This window comes from Hemitrygon akajei, chromosome 7 (assembly GCF_048418815.1).
Source record: "Hemitrygon akajei chromosome 7, sHemAka1.3, whole genome shotgun sequence".
Taxonomy (NCBI): Eukaryota; Metazoa; Chordata; class Chondrichthyes; order Myliobatiformes; family Dasyatidae; genus Hemitrygon; species Hemitrygon akajei.
In genome coordinates this window covers 30,707,624-30,724,073 of record NC_133130.1, presented here as the reverse complement: position 1 = coordinate 30,724,073, position 16,450 = coordinate 30,707,624, and the positions used below count along the sequence as shown (strand labels likewise).

Below are 16,450 nucleotides of genomic sequence, written 5' to 3'. Positions count from 1 at the left end.
CCTGAATCGCTGAGTGTGTGTCTTAAGGCTTCTGTATATCCTACCTGATGGTAACAGTGAGAAAAGGGTATGCCCTGGGTGCTGGAGGTCCTTAATAATGGTCACTGCCTTTCTGAGAAACCACTCCTTGAAGATGTCCTGGGTATTTTGTAGGCCAGTACCCAAGATGGAGCTGACTAAACTTACAATCCTCTGCAGCCTTTTTCATATTTTTCTGAATAAAAATGTTACCTTTATCTGATGGGGCCAATATGTGATTTGTGATCACAGCAATATATCTAATATTTAATTGCCCTCAGAAATAGCCTCAAAAGCTACTCATATCAAGGGCAATAAATGTTTGATTTTGGCTGCAAAGCCCTGATATGTCACCAGCCAACAGAAAACAGCACCCATTTATGTTATTTTTCAGGTTTATATACTTTTGCATTTTCTTATGACTTTGAAGGTGCCCAATTGGCCCATCAAGTCTTAGTTCTCAAAATAATTCCATCAATTCTAATCACCCATTTCATGCTTAATAGCTTTCCACACTCTTCTCATTCCAGTTCAATTTGTGTCACACAATATTTTTTAGCAACAGTACGTTCCTAGGATTCTATCAAAGTTACTAATGGAACAGATGCCCGATTGAAATTTTGCATGGGTTGAACTGTAACCTACTCTTCTTTACATGTAAAGCACACATTTTGCACACAAAGGCTAACTTGGTCTCTCAAGCTCCATTTTGTGGCAGAGCGCATAGGTATGTTAACAAACAATGCCGCCAGACTGCCCGAAGATCACCACTTTGTTTATAACTAAGAATGGCAAATACATTACAAAGCCTCACAGTAATAGCTTCAAGGCTGAGCCTGGTTTACTCCTGAACGAGGTTTATTTGTGCATTTGCAACAGGACGAGTTTGAAAGCTAGAATGTCCAGTGCTTGAAATAGTCACACAATGCCATGTGTTTTGTCAGAGGGAGTCACAGAGATGTACAGCACAGAACTGAACTGTTTAGCCCAACTTGTTGTATCTACATTAATCCCATTTGTCCACACGAGGTCCATATGTCTCTACTCCTTTCCTATCCAAGTACCTGTACCAATACCTCTGCCACCTGCTCTGGCAACGTGCCCTATATCTATCACCCAATGTGTGAAAACCATCCATTGGAACCTCTTTAAATTTGTCCTTTCTCAACTTAAATCTATACCATCTCCTTACAAGTAAAGCCCCTTATTTCAGTCTCCATGGCAACTTAGTATCATAGTCATACAGCAAGGAAACAGGCTGCTTGACCAATTTGTCCATGCCGACTGTGTTGCCCAGTGAGCTAGTCTCACCAGCTTGCATTTGCCCCATGGCCCTGTAAACCTCTCCTATACGCGTACTTACCTAGAAGGCTTTTAAATATTGCTAATGTGCCCGCTTCAACCATTATTTTCTTCCAGTTCATTCCGTGTTATTTCCCACCCATTGCTATCAGACCACTGTGATTGAGATGTCAGCTGAATGGACTTTTCACATCCAGTACAATGGAGTGTGGGCAAGCAGTCTCTGCACGTGATCAGCCTGGGCAGCGGGACAAATGGTTTGTCTGAAGGGTGTTATAAAGAATCCACATGTCTCTGCAATGCTAACTAGATTTATGGCTTTGGAGTTCCGGGCGTGAGACCATTAATTAATCCTGTTGTTGCAAGGTATCAAGGGCACTTTTAGAATGCGTATCTCATGGTAGCCATAGTGAAGTTGCTTTCTGACATTCAGCTGATCTTCTAATTACCATACTTTCTCTTTTCCTTCCATTTCAATATCGCAAGGACTGTTCCGTTATTAATGATCATTTTTACAGCTATAGTGCACATTCTTTCTGCAACTATAATTTGAAACTCATCTGAAGCAAAGTGCACACTGCCTAATAAGTTTATAAAACCAAAGGGAAAAGGCAAAGCCATCGTATAATTGGTGTATGAAAGTTAAGCAAAACTGTAGATGCTGGAAATTTAATTAGAAAACAAAAATTGCTGGAACACTCATCAAGTCAGGCAGCATCCATTTGAAGAGAGATACAGTTAATGCTTCAAGTCAAAGAACCTTTGTTCTGAAAAGTTATCCCTGTTTCTCTTTCCACAGAGACTGTCTAAACTTGCTGAGTATTTCCAGTACTGCTAGTGTACTTAACCAGACCTGTGATATTCATCTTCACCTTGCAAACCCATGACCCTTTGCACTGAGAAAGACAATGATTGTATCACACAATCTTGGCTTGGAAATATATAACTACTCCTTCACTGTCAGTGGATCGAAACCCTGGAAATCCCTGCCCACAGCACCGGTGGCAATTTCTCACCATGTAGAATGCAGTGGTCCAAGAAGGGACTCAGTAACATTTGCTGAAGGACATTAAATTCTAGCCTTGCCAGTAATTCCCACATGTACTGTAAATGTAATTTTAGAAAAAGCAAACCTCTTTTGCATGTCATTGGTTTAGTTGTCACTTTGGACAAGAGAAGTTTTAACACCTCTGAGAAAACTGACAGTTAACATTCACCCAGGAGCATAGGCAAAAGATAAATCTTTCAAGGACATGCAAACAAAAGAATTAAGAGCGGGTCCCTCTGATTCTCAAACCTGTGCTGACATTTAATACGATTATGAATGATCCAACTGTGACCTCAGCTCCATATTCCCACTGACAAAGAAAGCATTTTATTGTAAGACTGGAAGCCTGTGACACAGGGATCATTATTGGGTCCATTGCTTTTCATCATTTATAAAAACACACAACATTGATATCGTGTGGTGGCTTGTGTGCTTCAAGGATTCCGTCAAGCGATGCCATCTCAGGGCCACCCATGTTGGAACAGCTGATGACGAGATGCCAGACGAAAATCGATCCAACCCCAGTTCCTGAACGGACAGACTCGAGTCTGCCCCTCCCAGGCCACGCTTCAATTAGAAGTGTGAATTCCATATGAAACAACAACAGGAGGAATTTGAATGAGATTTGTGCATAGCACAGAGGCCTAGAGGTTACTGTAACACCATTACAGTGCCAACAATCCGGGTTCAATAATGCTGCACAAGAACATAAGAAAAAGGGGCAGGAGTAGGCCATCAGACCTGTCGAGCCTGCTCCGCCATTCAATAAGATCATGGCTGGTCTGGCCATGGACTTATCTCCACCTACCTGCCTTTTCCCCCTAACCCTCAATTCCCCTACTATGCCAAAATCTATCTAACCTTGTCTTAAGCATACTTACTGGAGTAGCCTCCACTGCTTCATTGGGCAGAGAATTCCACAGATTCACCACTCTCTGGGAGAAGCAGTTCCTCCTCATCTCCGTCCTAAATCTATTCCCCCGACCTGAAGCTATGTCCCCTAGTTCTAGTCCACTGAAATCACGTGTTTTCTCTGGGTGTTCTGGTTTCCTCCCGTATCCCAAAGATGTATAGGTTAGTAGGTTAATTGGTCATATGGGTGTAATTGAAGCAGCACAGATCTTTGGACTGGAGGGGCGTGTTACTGTGCTGTATCTCGAAATAAATCGAACATACAAAGCATAGCTATTAAGTCTCTAGTTAACACTATAATAGGTGATATTGTGGATGTTGAAGGTGGTCTACAGTGGATGCAGTCTCATCGGCTCTCCACTTGGCCTTGGATCACATGGACAATAATCATACTAACATCAGGCTGTTTATTGACCACAGCTCAGCATTCAACACAATCATACCCTCTTTTCTAATCAATAAGCTATAAAACCTGGGCCTTTGTACCTCCCACTGCAAATCGATCCTTGAGTTCCTCACCAGGAGACCGCAGTCCATGCCGATCAGAAATAACATCTCCCCCCTCAGCGAGGATCCACACTGGCGTACCTCAAAGGATGCATGCTTAATCCACTGCTCTACTCTCTACACCCTTCAGCACAGCTCAAACACTACCTACAAATTTGCCAGTGACATGTCAGTGGTCAGATGGAGATGTGGAGATAGATCCACTGGTTGAGTGGTGTCACAGCAACAACCTTGCACTCAGCATCAGTAAGACCACGGAATTGATCATGGACTTCAGCAAAGGTAAGAGGAGGGAACACACATCGGTTCATATTGAGGGATCAGACGTGGAAAGGGTGAGCAGTTTTGAGTTCCTGTGTGTCAATGTCTCCGATGATCTATCCTGGGCTGAACATATTGATGCAATTACAAAGAAGGCATGACAGTAGTTTGAAGAGAATTGGTATGTCAATAAAGTCTCTCTCTCATTTCCACAGGTACACTGTGGAGAATATTCTAAAGGGTTGCATCACCATCTGGTATGGAGGGACCATCGCACAGGATTGGAAAAAGTTACAGTAAGTTGTAAACGCAGCCATCTCCATCATGGGCTCTATCCTCTCCAGCATCGAGGACACCTTCTTAAAGACAATGCCTCAGAAACATAGCATTCATCACTAAAGACCCCCATCACCCGGGACATGTCCTCTTCTCATTGCTACCATTAAGGGGATGGTACAGGTGGCTGACGACACACATTTAATGTTTCGGTTTGTCTGTTAAAGGAAAGACATCTTTAAATTAGAAAGAATGCAAAGAAGATTTAGGAGAATGTGATCAGGAATCGAGGGCATGAGTTATAGGGAGAGGTTGGGCAGGCTGGGACATTATTCTTTGGAATGTAGGAGACTGAGAAGTGATCTTATAAAGGTGTATAAAATCATGAAGAGCATCAATATGATATGGTGAATACACACTATCTATATCGCAGGGAATGGGAATAAAAAAACTGGATGACATATAGTAGATTTATGGTGAGAGTGAAAATATTTAAATGGAAACTGAAGGGCAAGTTATTCCCATGGAGGGTTGTGTGTCTTCAGAATGAATTGACAGAGAAAGTAGGCAGGCACAATAACAGCATTTAATAGACTGTTGGGCAGGTACATGGATAGGAAAGGTTTAAAGGGGTATGGTCCAAAGCAGGCAAATGGGACTGGCTTAGAAGGGAATGTTGGTCAGCATGGACCAGCTGGGCCAAAAGGCCTGTTTCTGTGCTGTATGACTTGTGACTCTATGACTCCACCAGCACCGTTCAGCATCAGGCACATCCAGCACCAAGTCTTCTGACAGAAACAACAGTCTGCATTCTGCACAAGCAACAATTTACTTATTCCAGTGGGATGAAAAATCATGCTGTTGACCTGGTACAGAAACACCTTTCAGAGCGTGACAGGTTCTCATTTGCACAGGCCTTTTATAGACCTTAGTGTGAAACAGTAATTCCAGCAACGATGAATTAACTTCTTGACGTCAAAGATCGTGCCCAATATAGTTTTGTTCCACAGAATAAGGACCTTACATCACATAGACGTGGTAGTCACCTAAAATGTTGATTTGTATAACTATCTAGGCAAAACTGCTTCTTGATTTATATTATTAAATGATGCTTAAGGGAATTTATCAGCATATATGAGAAACTTGATGTAAATTAATGGAGTTATCACCCAAATTTTAATAACAAAAGCAAATTCATAATGTTACTTAATTAAGCTGTGATTTATATTACATGTTATCAGCTTGTGTATATTTTGCTTTGATGGGACTCTGATGTCGGGGGTCAGCCATGACTTCAAGTAATATTCTGATCTTCAGTCCGAAAGTTGTGAGTTCAAGTTCAAGTTTAATTGTTATTCATAGATACGCACTTATACAGCTAAATGAAACAGTGATTCCCTGGGGCCAAGGTGTAAAAAATATTATATATAGTTGCACACAGAACATGTCCTTTCAACAGGACATACTGTTACAAAATAATATTAGCACAAGTCTCTGATTGGAATGGCCTGGATTGATGATGCATTGCATATTGTCCTGGAGCCATGTTTCCACAAGAGCACATACTTAGCAGTTCCTCATCTCGCTCTGGGTCAGCTGCAGACAAAGGCAATCCAGTTTGTCTTCAAGGAGCGAACACTTAAGGGCAGCACCGACAGCAGAGCTGGCCTACAGGGGCCAACACAAACCCAGCATGGATTTCAGTGTGTCTGCCATGCCCCCGTTCTCTCCCACAATACCTCCAGCACTTCCCAACCTGAGTAGATGTAACAGGCAACACTGTGGCATAAGGGCCTTGTCTGTGCAACAACCAAAGCCATGCAGCTCCCCTGCTATTGGTCTCGCCAATGAACCAGACTTGCAGTATTTTGTATTACCGGTGCCCATCAGGGTTTTGTGATCAGGACAAACACTTGAAACAAACATTTGCACAATTTGTTGGACCTGGAGAGGCAACTAAAACCAATTGCACTGCCATCTTTATCAGAAGTAGCAAGACACATAACAGAGTTGGGAGCACAAATCTTAAGAGTAACCGTTCAGTGCAGGATAAAGGAGCACTACATTGTCAAAGGCATTTTAATTCAAATGCAAAGTTTCGGCAAAGCCTTATCAAAGATGTTGAAGTTCCCTGGCATTACTGAAAAAGAGCCTGCAGTGGAGCCTGCAGTGCAATCGCTGCTTGCAGCATTTCAGTACTAAATTTTAAAAATACTTGATTAATTGTGAAACATCTTGTGAAATGGAGCAGATAAATATAATTTCTTAAATTTCATAGTTAAATTCACATAAAAAAACCTAAGGCAAAATTAATTCAAAGGAAGTATTTGAAGAAGTGCAACATTTCTGGTTACTTGAGTTTGAGCAAATACACTTAACATTTTATAAACAGCTTCTTCCCTTCCATCATCTGATTTTTGAATGGACAATGGACTAACTCACGAACACAACCTCACAAGTTTAGCTCTCTTTTTGTACTACTTACTTAATTTAATTTAAATATTCTTCTTTAAATAAAAGATACATTTCTTATTGTAATTTATAGTACGGTACTTTCATGTGGTGCACTGTACTGCTGCTGCAAAACATCAAATTTCACAACATTTGCCAGTGATAGTAAGCCTGATTCAGCAAAATAAATTATTAAACATTCGATATTTTCTAAGCTTCCCTACACTATAACAGCGACCACTTTTCAAAAGTGCTGTAGTCAAAAACAGGGTGAGATTTCGTGAGGCAGAATTAAATATTACATATTTGCAAATCCTCACCTTCAAACTGGTCACCTGTCAATTCCCTTACAGTGAAATGTTACATCTGTACCCTTTTCAAATGAGAATCGTAATAAAAAAGCTTTGACAAACACTGAATTAATGAGATGAAGATTACTTACGCGTGCCCTGAATTGACTTTGCAAGTAACCATTGCCTGTGAGTAACACTCTCATGGATCTGGAGTCAAGCCAAATTATAAGCAGAACAAGATTGAAAGTGCATCACCACGCTCCCTAACTCTTTCAATATCTCTGTTTACCTGAAGATGAGAATGATAAAAATCATTATTCTTATGAACATAAACTACGAACCACAAACAGCAATATCAAATCAATAGACTAACCTGAAAGTATTTCATTTGATTTTCAAAAAGCACTGCAAATTGCTTTAAATTAATTGGAAATAATATACTATATCAAAATATTCAATTAGATTTTGGGATTCACATGAACCCTAGAAGACAGAGGGTAGTGCTGGAAGGGGAGTTATTCTGACAAGGTGTGTGGCCGGTGGTGTTATGCAGTGATTAGTGCTGGGACAATGTTATCCGTGACAGACATATAAATGATTTGATGAATCTGTAGGTGGGCTGATTGGTAATTTTGCAGATGACACAAAAGTAGGTGGAGTTGTGAATAGTGCGGAGGTTTGTCAAAGGAAACAGCAGGCTATATGTAGATCAGTTGGAAACATGGACAGAGCAAGAGCAGATGGAGTTTAATCTGGGTAAGTGTGAAGTATTGCATTTTGGGAGGTCAAATATAAGAGAAAAGAATATACGGCTAGGACACTCAAGAATATTGAAATACAGAAGGGTCTTGGGATGCAAGTCCATAGCCCTCTGAAAACGGCAGGACAAGAAGGCAGGATGCTAAAGTTGGTGTACAGCTCTGGTTGCTGCATTACAGGAAAAATGTGGGAGTTTTGGGCAAGGTTCAAAAGAGGTTTATCAAGATGGGATTTGAAAGTATTAGATACAAGAGAGCTGGAATAAATTTGATTTGTTTTCTCTGAAGCATAGAAAACTGAAGAGTGACCTGATAGATGTATATAAAATTATGAGGGGCACAGTTAGTCTGAGTCCTTGACTGGGATAGTAACATCAAATGCTAGAGGGATTTAAGATAAATCCATGACAAGGAGAAGCGAAGGTCAGATGTATCAGTATTACAGTGGAGTAAAGGGAATTACAGACACAAGAGAGTGGAGTTGGCCAGATTTGATTGGAAAAGAACACTGGCAGAGATGATGGCAGAGCAGCAATGGCTGGAATTTCTGGAAGCAATTTAGAAGGCACAGGATATATACATCCTAAAGAAGAAAAAGTAGTCTAAAGGCAAGATGGCACAACCATGGGTAACAAGAGAAGTCAAAGCCAAACTAACAGCCAAAGAGGGGGCATATAACAGAGCAAAGATTAGTGGGAAGGTACAGGATTGGGAAGCTTTCAAATCCCAATAGAAGGCAACTAAAAAAACTAATTACGAAGGTAAAGATGGCATACAAATATAGGCTAGCCAATACTATTAAAGAGGATACCAAAAGTTTCTTCAGATACATAAAGTGTAAAAATAGAGGGGAAAGTGAAAGTGCTGGAAAACATTGCTGGAGATGTAGTAATGGAGACAAGGAAATGGCAGATGCACTGAATAAGTACTTGGCATTAGCCTTCACTGAGGAAACCACTAGCAGTATGGTGGAAGTTCCAGATGTCAGAGATCATGAAGTCTGTGAAGTTACTATAACTAGGGAGAGGTTCTAGGGAAACTGAAAGGTCTGAAGGTACATCAGTCACCTGGATCAGAAGGTGTATATCCCAGGGTTCTGAAAGAGGTGGCGGATGAGACGGTGGAGGCATTAGTAATGATCTTTCAAGAATCATTAGATTCTGGAATGATTCTGGATGACTGGAACATTGCAAATGTCACACCACCCTTCAAGAAGAAAGAGAGGCAGCAGAAAAGAAGTTATTCTGACCTCTGGTTGGGAACATGTAGGAGTTGATTGTTAAGGATATGGTTGTGGGGTACTTGGAAGCAAATGATAAAATGGGCTGTAGTCAGCATGCTTTCCTCAAGGGAAAATCCTGCCTGACAAATCTGTTGGAATTCTTTGAAGAAATAACAAGCAGGATAGACAAAAGAGAATCAGTTGATGTTGTGTATTTGGATTTTCAGAAGGCCTTCAATAAATTCCCACATGGGGCTGCTTAACAAGCCCATGGTATAACAGGGAAGATACTAACATAGATACAGCAGGAGGCAAAGAGTGGGAATAAAGGGAGCCTTTTCAGGTTGGCTGCCAGTGACTAGTGGTGTTCCACAGGGATCTGTATTGAGATTGATTCTTTTTATGTTATATGTCAATGATTTGGATGATGGGATTCAATCACAAACAAGAGCAAAAAATCTGCAGAAGATGGAAATCCAAGCAACACACACAAAATGCTGGAGGAACTCAGCAGATCAGGCAGCATATATGGAAAAGAGCACAGGGTATCAACTGTACTTTTTTCCATAGATATTGCCTGGATGATGGAATTGATGGAAATCTTGTTGCAAAGTTTGCAGATAATACAGAGACAGGTTGAAGGGCAGGTAGTTTTGCGAAAGTAGAGAGGGTACAGAAGGACTTAGACAGATTAGGAGAATGGACAAAGGACTGGCAGATGTAATACAGTACTGGGAAATGTATGGTCATGCATGTTGGTAGAAGAAAGAAAATGTTGACTATTTTCTAGATGGAGAGAAAATACAAAAATCTGAAGTGCAAAGGGGCTTGAGAGTCCTTGTGATACCATTCTTTAGGTCTTCTAGGAGCCACTTAGCCTTTTTCTAATTGTGTCCATTTTTTCTATTAACTGCACACCATATTTTTGGCAAATTCATCTTAGCTTTTCAGTTAAGTGCCACTATATGGCACAATGACCATTCTGTCTGGAGGTCATCTTTCTTGCGGTGTTGTGTGCCACTCCACTCCTTTCTCAATTATGTGCATAGGGTAGACATTTTTCTTGAATGCTTTAGCAAAAATGTGGTGCCCAGTTAATAGCAAAAAGTGAGGACACAATTAGGAAAAGGGTAAGCAAGGTGGCTCCTAGAAGACCAAAAAAACTGTATTAGGGAGTTGTGTATTCCATACCTCTATCACTAAAAGTACATATTGATCTGACAGGCAGGCCACCAAAGACTGAGATAGCAGCATGTAAGAGTGCCTTAGAAAACCTGGGAGCAGAATGAAGTGGGATCGCTGAGCACTGCCTATCAAGCTCACGTAGACCAAGGTTTGGTGAGGCCAACATCCTTTGGCCAGAAAGAGAATACCTACAAGAGAAAGATTAGGGAATCACTAGAAATGGGACATATGGGAGATATAAATGTAGGTTCTGAGAGCGTAGAGATAGTTTCAGTCTGGGACCACACATTCCTAAAGAGAATTTGGCCAAAAAAGCATCAACTTATCAGAAAAATGGCTAATTCAGACCAACAATAAGGATCAGCCAAATAGGGTTGAGTGTTAAGCCCTGCTCACTTGAGATGGTATCTAATGAGATGTCTCTAGGTGACTTGTCATTTGTCTAACTTATGCCTGAGGAAGATAGTTGGGTGTACTGTTGGAATGTTGTAATTGTTATCTGTAAGTATATGACTGTTAAGGCCAAAGGATCGTATGGGTAGATTTGATAACCTGTCACAAAGTTTCCATAGTCAGGAATTTCTTTCGCTATAGAGTGGTGAATCTGTTGAATTTGTTTCTACAGACAGCTGGATGTATACTTAAGGCAGAGGTTGATTGATTCTTGATTGGTCAGGGTGTGAAAGGATATGACAGACAGACAGACATACTTTATTGATCCCGAGGGAAATTGGGTTTCAGTACAGCCACACCAAGAATAGTGAAGAAATATAGCAATATAAAATCATAAATAATTAAATAATAATAAATTACTCATGCCAAGTGGAAATAAGTCCAGAAGGCAGATGACTGGGTCTGGGAGGAAAATTGAATCAGCCATGATGAAATGGTGGAGCAGACTTGATGGATTAAATGGCATAATTCTGCTCCTATATCTCATGTTTTATCTTATAAAAAGGGGAAAGTTTGAAGGAGGTTTGTGAGGCAATATTTTTTTAAAGCATAGATTCCTAGAAAGTGCTGCCAATGTTTGTGGTCAGGTCAGCATTAAAGAATCAACAAGCACAGTACCTAGAAAAAATATTCACCCCCTTTGGATATTTCCATGTTTTATTGTTTTACAACATTGAATCACAGTGGATTCAATTTGGATTTTTTGACACTGATCAACAGAAAAGTCTTTTGTGTTGAAGTGAAAATATTTGTCTAAATTTATTACAGTATTAACACAATGGATTGCATAATTACTTACCCCCTTCAAGTCAAGTTTTGTAGTAGATGCACCTTTGGTAGCAATCACAGCCTTGAGTGTGTGTGGACAGGTCTCTATCTGCATTGCACACTGGATTCTGTAAATATTCCCCATTAAAAAACTGCTCAAGCTCTGTGAGATTTCATGGAGATCATGAGTGAACAGCCATTTTCAAATCCAGCCACAAACTCTCAATTGGATTGTGGTCTGGACTCTGACTTGGCCACTCCAGGACATTAATTTTGTTGTTTTTTAAGCCATTCCTGTGGAGCTTTGGCTTTATGTTTGGGGTCATTGTCTTGCTGGGAAACAAATCTTCTCCTGCAGGCTGCATTAGGTTTTCTTCCAGGATATCCCTGTATTTTGCTGCATTCATATTACCCTCTAACTTTACAAGCCTTCCAATGCTGCAGTGAAGCATCCCTACAGCCTATGATGCAGCCACCACCATGCTTCATGGTAGGGACAGTATGTTTTTGATGATGTGCTTACTCCAAACATAGTATTTAGTCTGATGGCCAAAAAGCTCAGTATCGGTTTCATCAGACCATAGAAACATCTTACAACTGACTTGAGAGTCTCCCACCTGCCTTCTGGCAAACTCTAGCTGAGATTTCATTTGAGTATTTTTCAACAGTCGCCTCCTCTTATCCATTCTCCAATAAAGCTGCAACTGGTGAAGCACCCGGGCAACAGTTGTTGGATGCACTGTCTCTCCCACGTCAGCCACTGAAGCTTGTAACTCCTCCAAAGCTGTCATAGGTCTCTTAATGGCCTCCCTCACTAGACGCCTTCTTGCACAGTCACTCAGTTTTTGAGGACGGCCAGCTCTAGGCAGATTTACAGCTGTACCATTCTCTTTCAATTTCTTGATGTTGACTTAACTGTACTCCGAGGGATATTCGGTGACTTGGATATTTTCTTGTATCCATGTCCTGACTCGTGCTTTTCAATAACCTTTTTGCTGATTTGCTTGGAGCATTTTTTTGTCTTCAAGGTATAGTTTTTGCCAGGATACTGATTCGCCAGCAGTTGGACCTTCCAGGTACAGGTGCATTTTCACTATAATCCGTTGAAACACCTCGACTGCACACAGTAATCTCCATTTAACTAATCACGTGACTTCTAAAACCAATTGGCTGTACCAGTGATGATTTGGTGTGTCATATTAAAGAGGGTGAATATTTATGCAATCGATAATTTTGTGTTGTATATTTGTAATTAATTTAGATCACTTTATAGATGCAACACACACACAAAATGCTGGTGGAACACAGCAGGCCAGGCAGCATCTATAGGAAGAAGTACAGTTGACATTTCGGGCTGAGACGTTGACTGTACTTCTTCCTATAGATGCTGCCTGGCCTGCTGCATTCCATGAGCTTTTTGTATGGATTTCTTGAATTTCCAGCATCTGCAGATTTCCTCATGTTTGCGTTGTGACTTTGTAGATATCTGTTTTCACCTTGACATGAAAGAGTGTTGATCAGTGTCAAAAAAAGCCAAATGAGATCCACTGTCATTTGATTTTGTAAATCAATAAAACATGAAAACTTCTGGAGGGGATAAATACTTTTTATAGGCACTGTAACATTTATGAAGTATTAGAGAGGCTCATGAACCAAAAAGGAATAGAGGTATACAGACAATGTACTGACACAGGAGTTAATTTAAACAGGCATCATAGTCAATACCTTTCATGGGCTGAAGGGCCTATTCCTGTGCAGTATTCTTCTGTTTTATAAAGGCAGAAATTAAACCTTGGTCATTGGCATTTAACACAGATATGTGGAATTTTTGTTCCAATTTACAATTCCATGGAATTGAGTCAGATTTTGGAATTGGAAGGCAACAGGCATCCATTATTGTACATTTTGTATTGATGACTAAAAATACATTTATCACTTCAGGTTCATAACAAGCAGTGGCAATATTGAACAAATCAGTACTTTGTTTGAACTAGGAGTATATTATAACCATTAAAAAGCAATCAATGGCAATAAAAAGATGAATGTTAATGGACAGAATATCAAGGAGGCAATAACCTGGCAGTCTGGTTCCCTATCTATAGAGGGGTGGAGTAGGCTTCAGGAATCATTAACAGAGCTCACGTCATTGTATAGACATGTAGTAGAAACTGCAACATTATCACTCCCCAAGTTCACAGTCTTGAAAATCAGGGGTTGTTCTTTAGAGCCCCAGAACAGAATTTCAGTATTGCCCCACAAGTAAACACAGGGACATAGTTTGAACTGTCCACTTGCAAGTGTCGGCTACTAAGTACATTTCGTGTGAAACTCACATCATAATTCAAATAGTGCTTTTGCAAACTGAGTTTACTTTTTTATTCCTGCAACATGAACAAGACACCTACAGGCTCAATGTTTTAAAGCTCCTGTCTTTCAGTAAAGGATGGAGCTTTGCCTTTTGGCTCTTTGTTTACTAGCAATCAAACTGCGTGAATTTCTAATGGTATTCACAACAGCCCGTGAGAGATGAATCAATCTCTGGTGCCTGGTGCATCTGCTTTGGCTCTAGTGTAATTTGGTTGGGTGTGAAATTTCATGATGTGATGCAGAGGTAAAACGAGTGCAGTAATTAGAAATACTGGTGGAAGACTGCAGACTCTTGTTCTAACACACAGGTTTGTCTAATGAAGAGTGCAGAAACAAGAAGCTGAAGCACATTAAAGATATCTTGTGTTTCACGCAGTTACTACAGTCACTGAATCTCACTCTTTGGTTTTGTGTCATTGATGTGGTTGCCATGTTTCAGTCAGATAAAGTCACAAATGAAGTAAAAAAAAACCCTGATTGCTAGTCTCCGATTTGATTCCATTGTACTTCAGCTCGATTGTTTAATGTTATTTCCAGTGTACAAGTGTAAAGGAGAACAGAATAATTGTTACTCCATATCCAATGTGGCACAACAAAAACAGCAAGATAAAGAACACAATAATATAAATACACAAGATAGCTTGTATGCATGATTATTTGTCCATAAAGTGATGATAATCATAAGTGTATCTGTGTATAATGTGGCTTTGACAGGATAAAGCAGTAGTAGTCGGCTGTAGCGGGGTGGAGGTGTTGATCAGTCTTACTGCTCGGGAAAGTGTCTGTTTTTCAGTTTGGTAGTCCTGGCGTGGAAATGACATAACCTCCTCCCTGCCAGTCCATGAGCAGAGTGAGTGGGATACTTCATGATTTTACTGGCCCTTTTCAGGCACAACAGTGGCTATATTTCATTGGGAGTTTGAGGAGATTTGGCATGTTACCAAATACACTCTCAAATTTCTGCAGATGTACTGGAGAGAGCATCCTAACTGGCTATATCACCGTCTGGTATAGGGCGGGTGGTGTGGCTACTGCTTTGGATCAAAATAGACTGCAGAGAGTAGTAAACTTAGTCAGCTCCATCATGGGCACTAGCCTCCATAGTATCCAGAACATCTCCAAGGACTGTTGCCTCAGAAAGGTGGTGTCCATCATTAACGACCCCCACCACTGAGGTTGTGCCTTGTTCTCATTGCTACCATCAGGGAGGAGGTACACGAGCCTGAAGGCACATCCTCAGCAATTTAAGAACAGCTTCTTCCCCTCTGCTGTCTGATTTGTAAATAGACGTAGTACTATTGGACCAATGCTCAGATTCAAGCAGACATGGTTAAGAAAAAAACTAGAAACTGAGGTTGCAGCTTTGGGAAACAGAAGAATAGGTTCTGACATTTCTAAGATATTAACGAAGTGTGATGTAACTATTTCTACTATTTGGTGAATCTAGCATAAGGGAGTCCTATTTATCAGCACCAAGCCCCTTCATGTGTGAATTCTGCAAATATCTCTACATGTGAAAGGAGAGAAGGCGAGACCAGCTTCTGTGAGCTGTAATTAATCTCGAGTGAAGAAAAGACATTGCCAGGTGAACAGTTGATTTTCATAATATGTATTTTTCATAGTCCTGGTGGCCAGTCAGCCTGTTCAGACTATGCCAATTCAAAGTGCATTTATTGATATAGTATGTATACATTTTACAGCCTTGAGATTCATCTCAGTACAGCAGCAGCAAAACAAATCCCAAAATAACTCATTTTTTAAAAAGACTGTCAAATACCCAATGTACAGAGAGGAAAAAAACACAAATTGTGCAAACAATAGAAGTAAAGCAACAGCATTCAGAACTGAAGTTTTTAAGAGACACAAAGTCCGACATCTCTGCAGCCAGAGCAGACCTCAGCCTCAGTTCAGCGTAGAGCTGAATAAATGTTGTGGTGTAGTGAGCAGAATTAGCCTGTCCCTTCCCCTCCTGTCCTGACACCCTGACCTTTTCAATTTGGCCCGGTGCTTAAATCATCGAAACATCGGAAATCATCAAACAATGGGTCATTCCTTGCTCTCTGACCGCTCCGGGGCCTGGACCCTGCTGTCACAACTCGGACTATACCCGACCCTTCCAATTCAGCCCAATGTTTAAATCAATCAGAGATTGGAACTTCCCTCACGCCAACTTTCACTTGCCTTGACCATGCCTTGCCTTCACCACCATCTCCCTCTCATCTTGCTTTGCATCTGCTCGTGCCCCCCTCCATCATTATCAGTGATCAGCGTTAATGTGTTATTAATAAGGTGTTTAACAGTTTTCCTTGTCTTGTATTTTACTGCTGATAAGTAGTCGCTGGGCATCACCATCTCCATCTTAAACACTCAGAACCAGCTAATTTAAAATTCGGTTAAGAGATAATTTTGATAACTAAAGTTACAAGGCAAAGTCATATGTATTTAGACAGTGACAACACTGAGTTGTATAATAGGTTCAAGGATCTAAATACTCTGCCCTGTCTCTTGCTCCACATGCAACTCATCCAAGTCAGGTGGAAAGTTGTTGTGTTACTATTGAAGTAGTAAACCATGTTTGTTTTTATTCCACTACACGGTGAATCTGATTTCCTTTCAGGCCACAAACAGT

At 40.6% G+C, this 16,450-nt stretch overlaps 1 protein-coding gene across 7 annotated transcripts in view; it reads right to left on the bottom strand.

The window, feature by feature from the left end:
* The window catches only part of LOC140730325 (muscarinic acetylcholine receptor M3-like), a 327,953-nt gene that overhangs the window by 173,644 nt on the left and 137,859 nt on the right, over positions 1-16,450 (bottom strand). For 4 of the 7 annotated variants that reach the window (XM_073050580.1, XM_073050581.1, XM_073050583.1 and 1 more), the window contains exon 2: positions 7,218-7,357. The exons of the other annotated variants lie outside the window; for them this stretch is intronic. Coding sequence is in view for 1 of the 4 variants with exons in the window: in XM_073050578.1 (XP_072906679.1) it covers positions 7,218-7,249 (32 nt within the window). In the remaining 3 variants the exon portion in view is untranslated. The remainder of the gene's footprint in view (positions 1-7,217; positions 7,358-16,450) is intronic. 7 annotated transcript variants of the gene reach the window in all.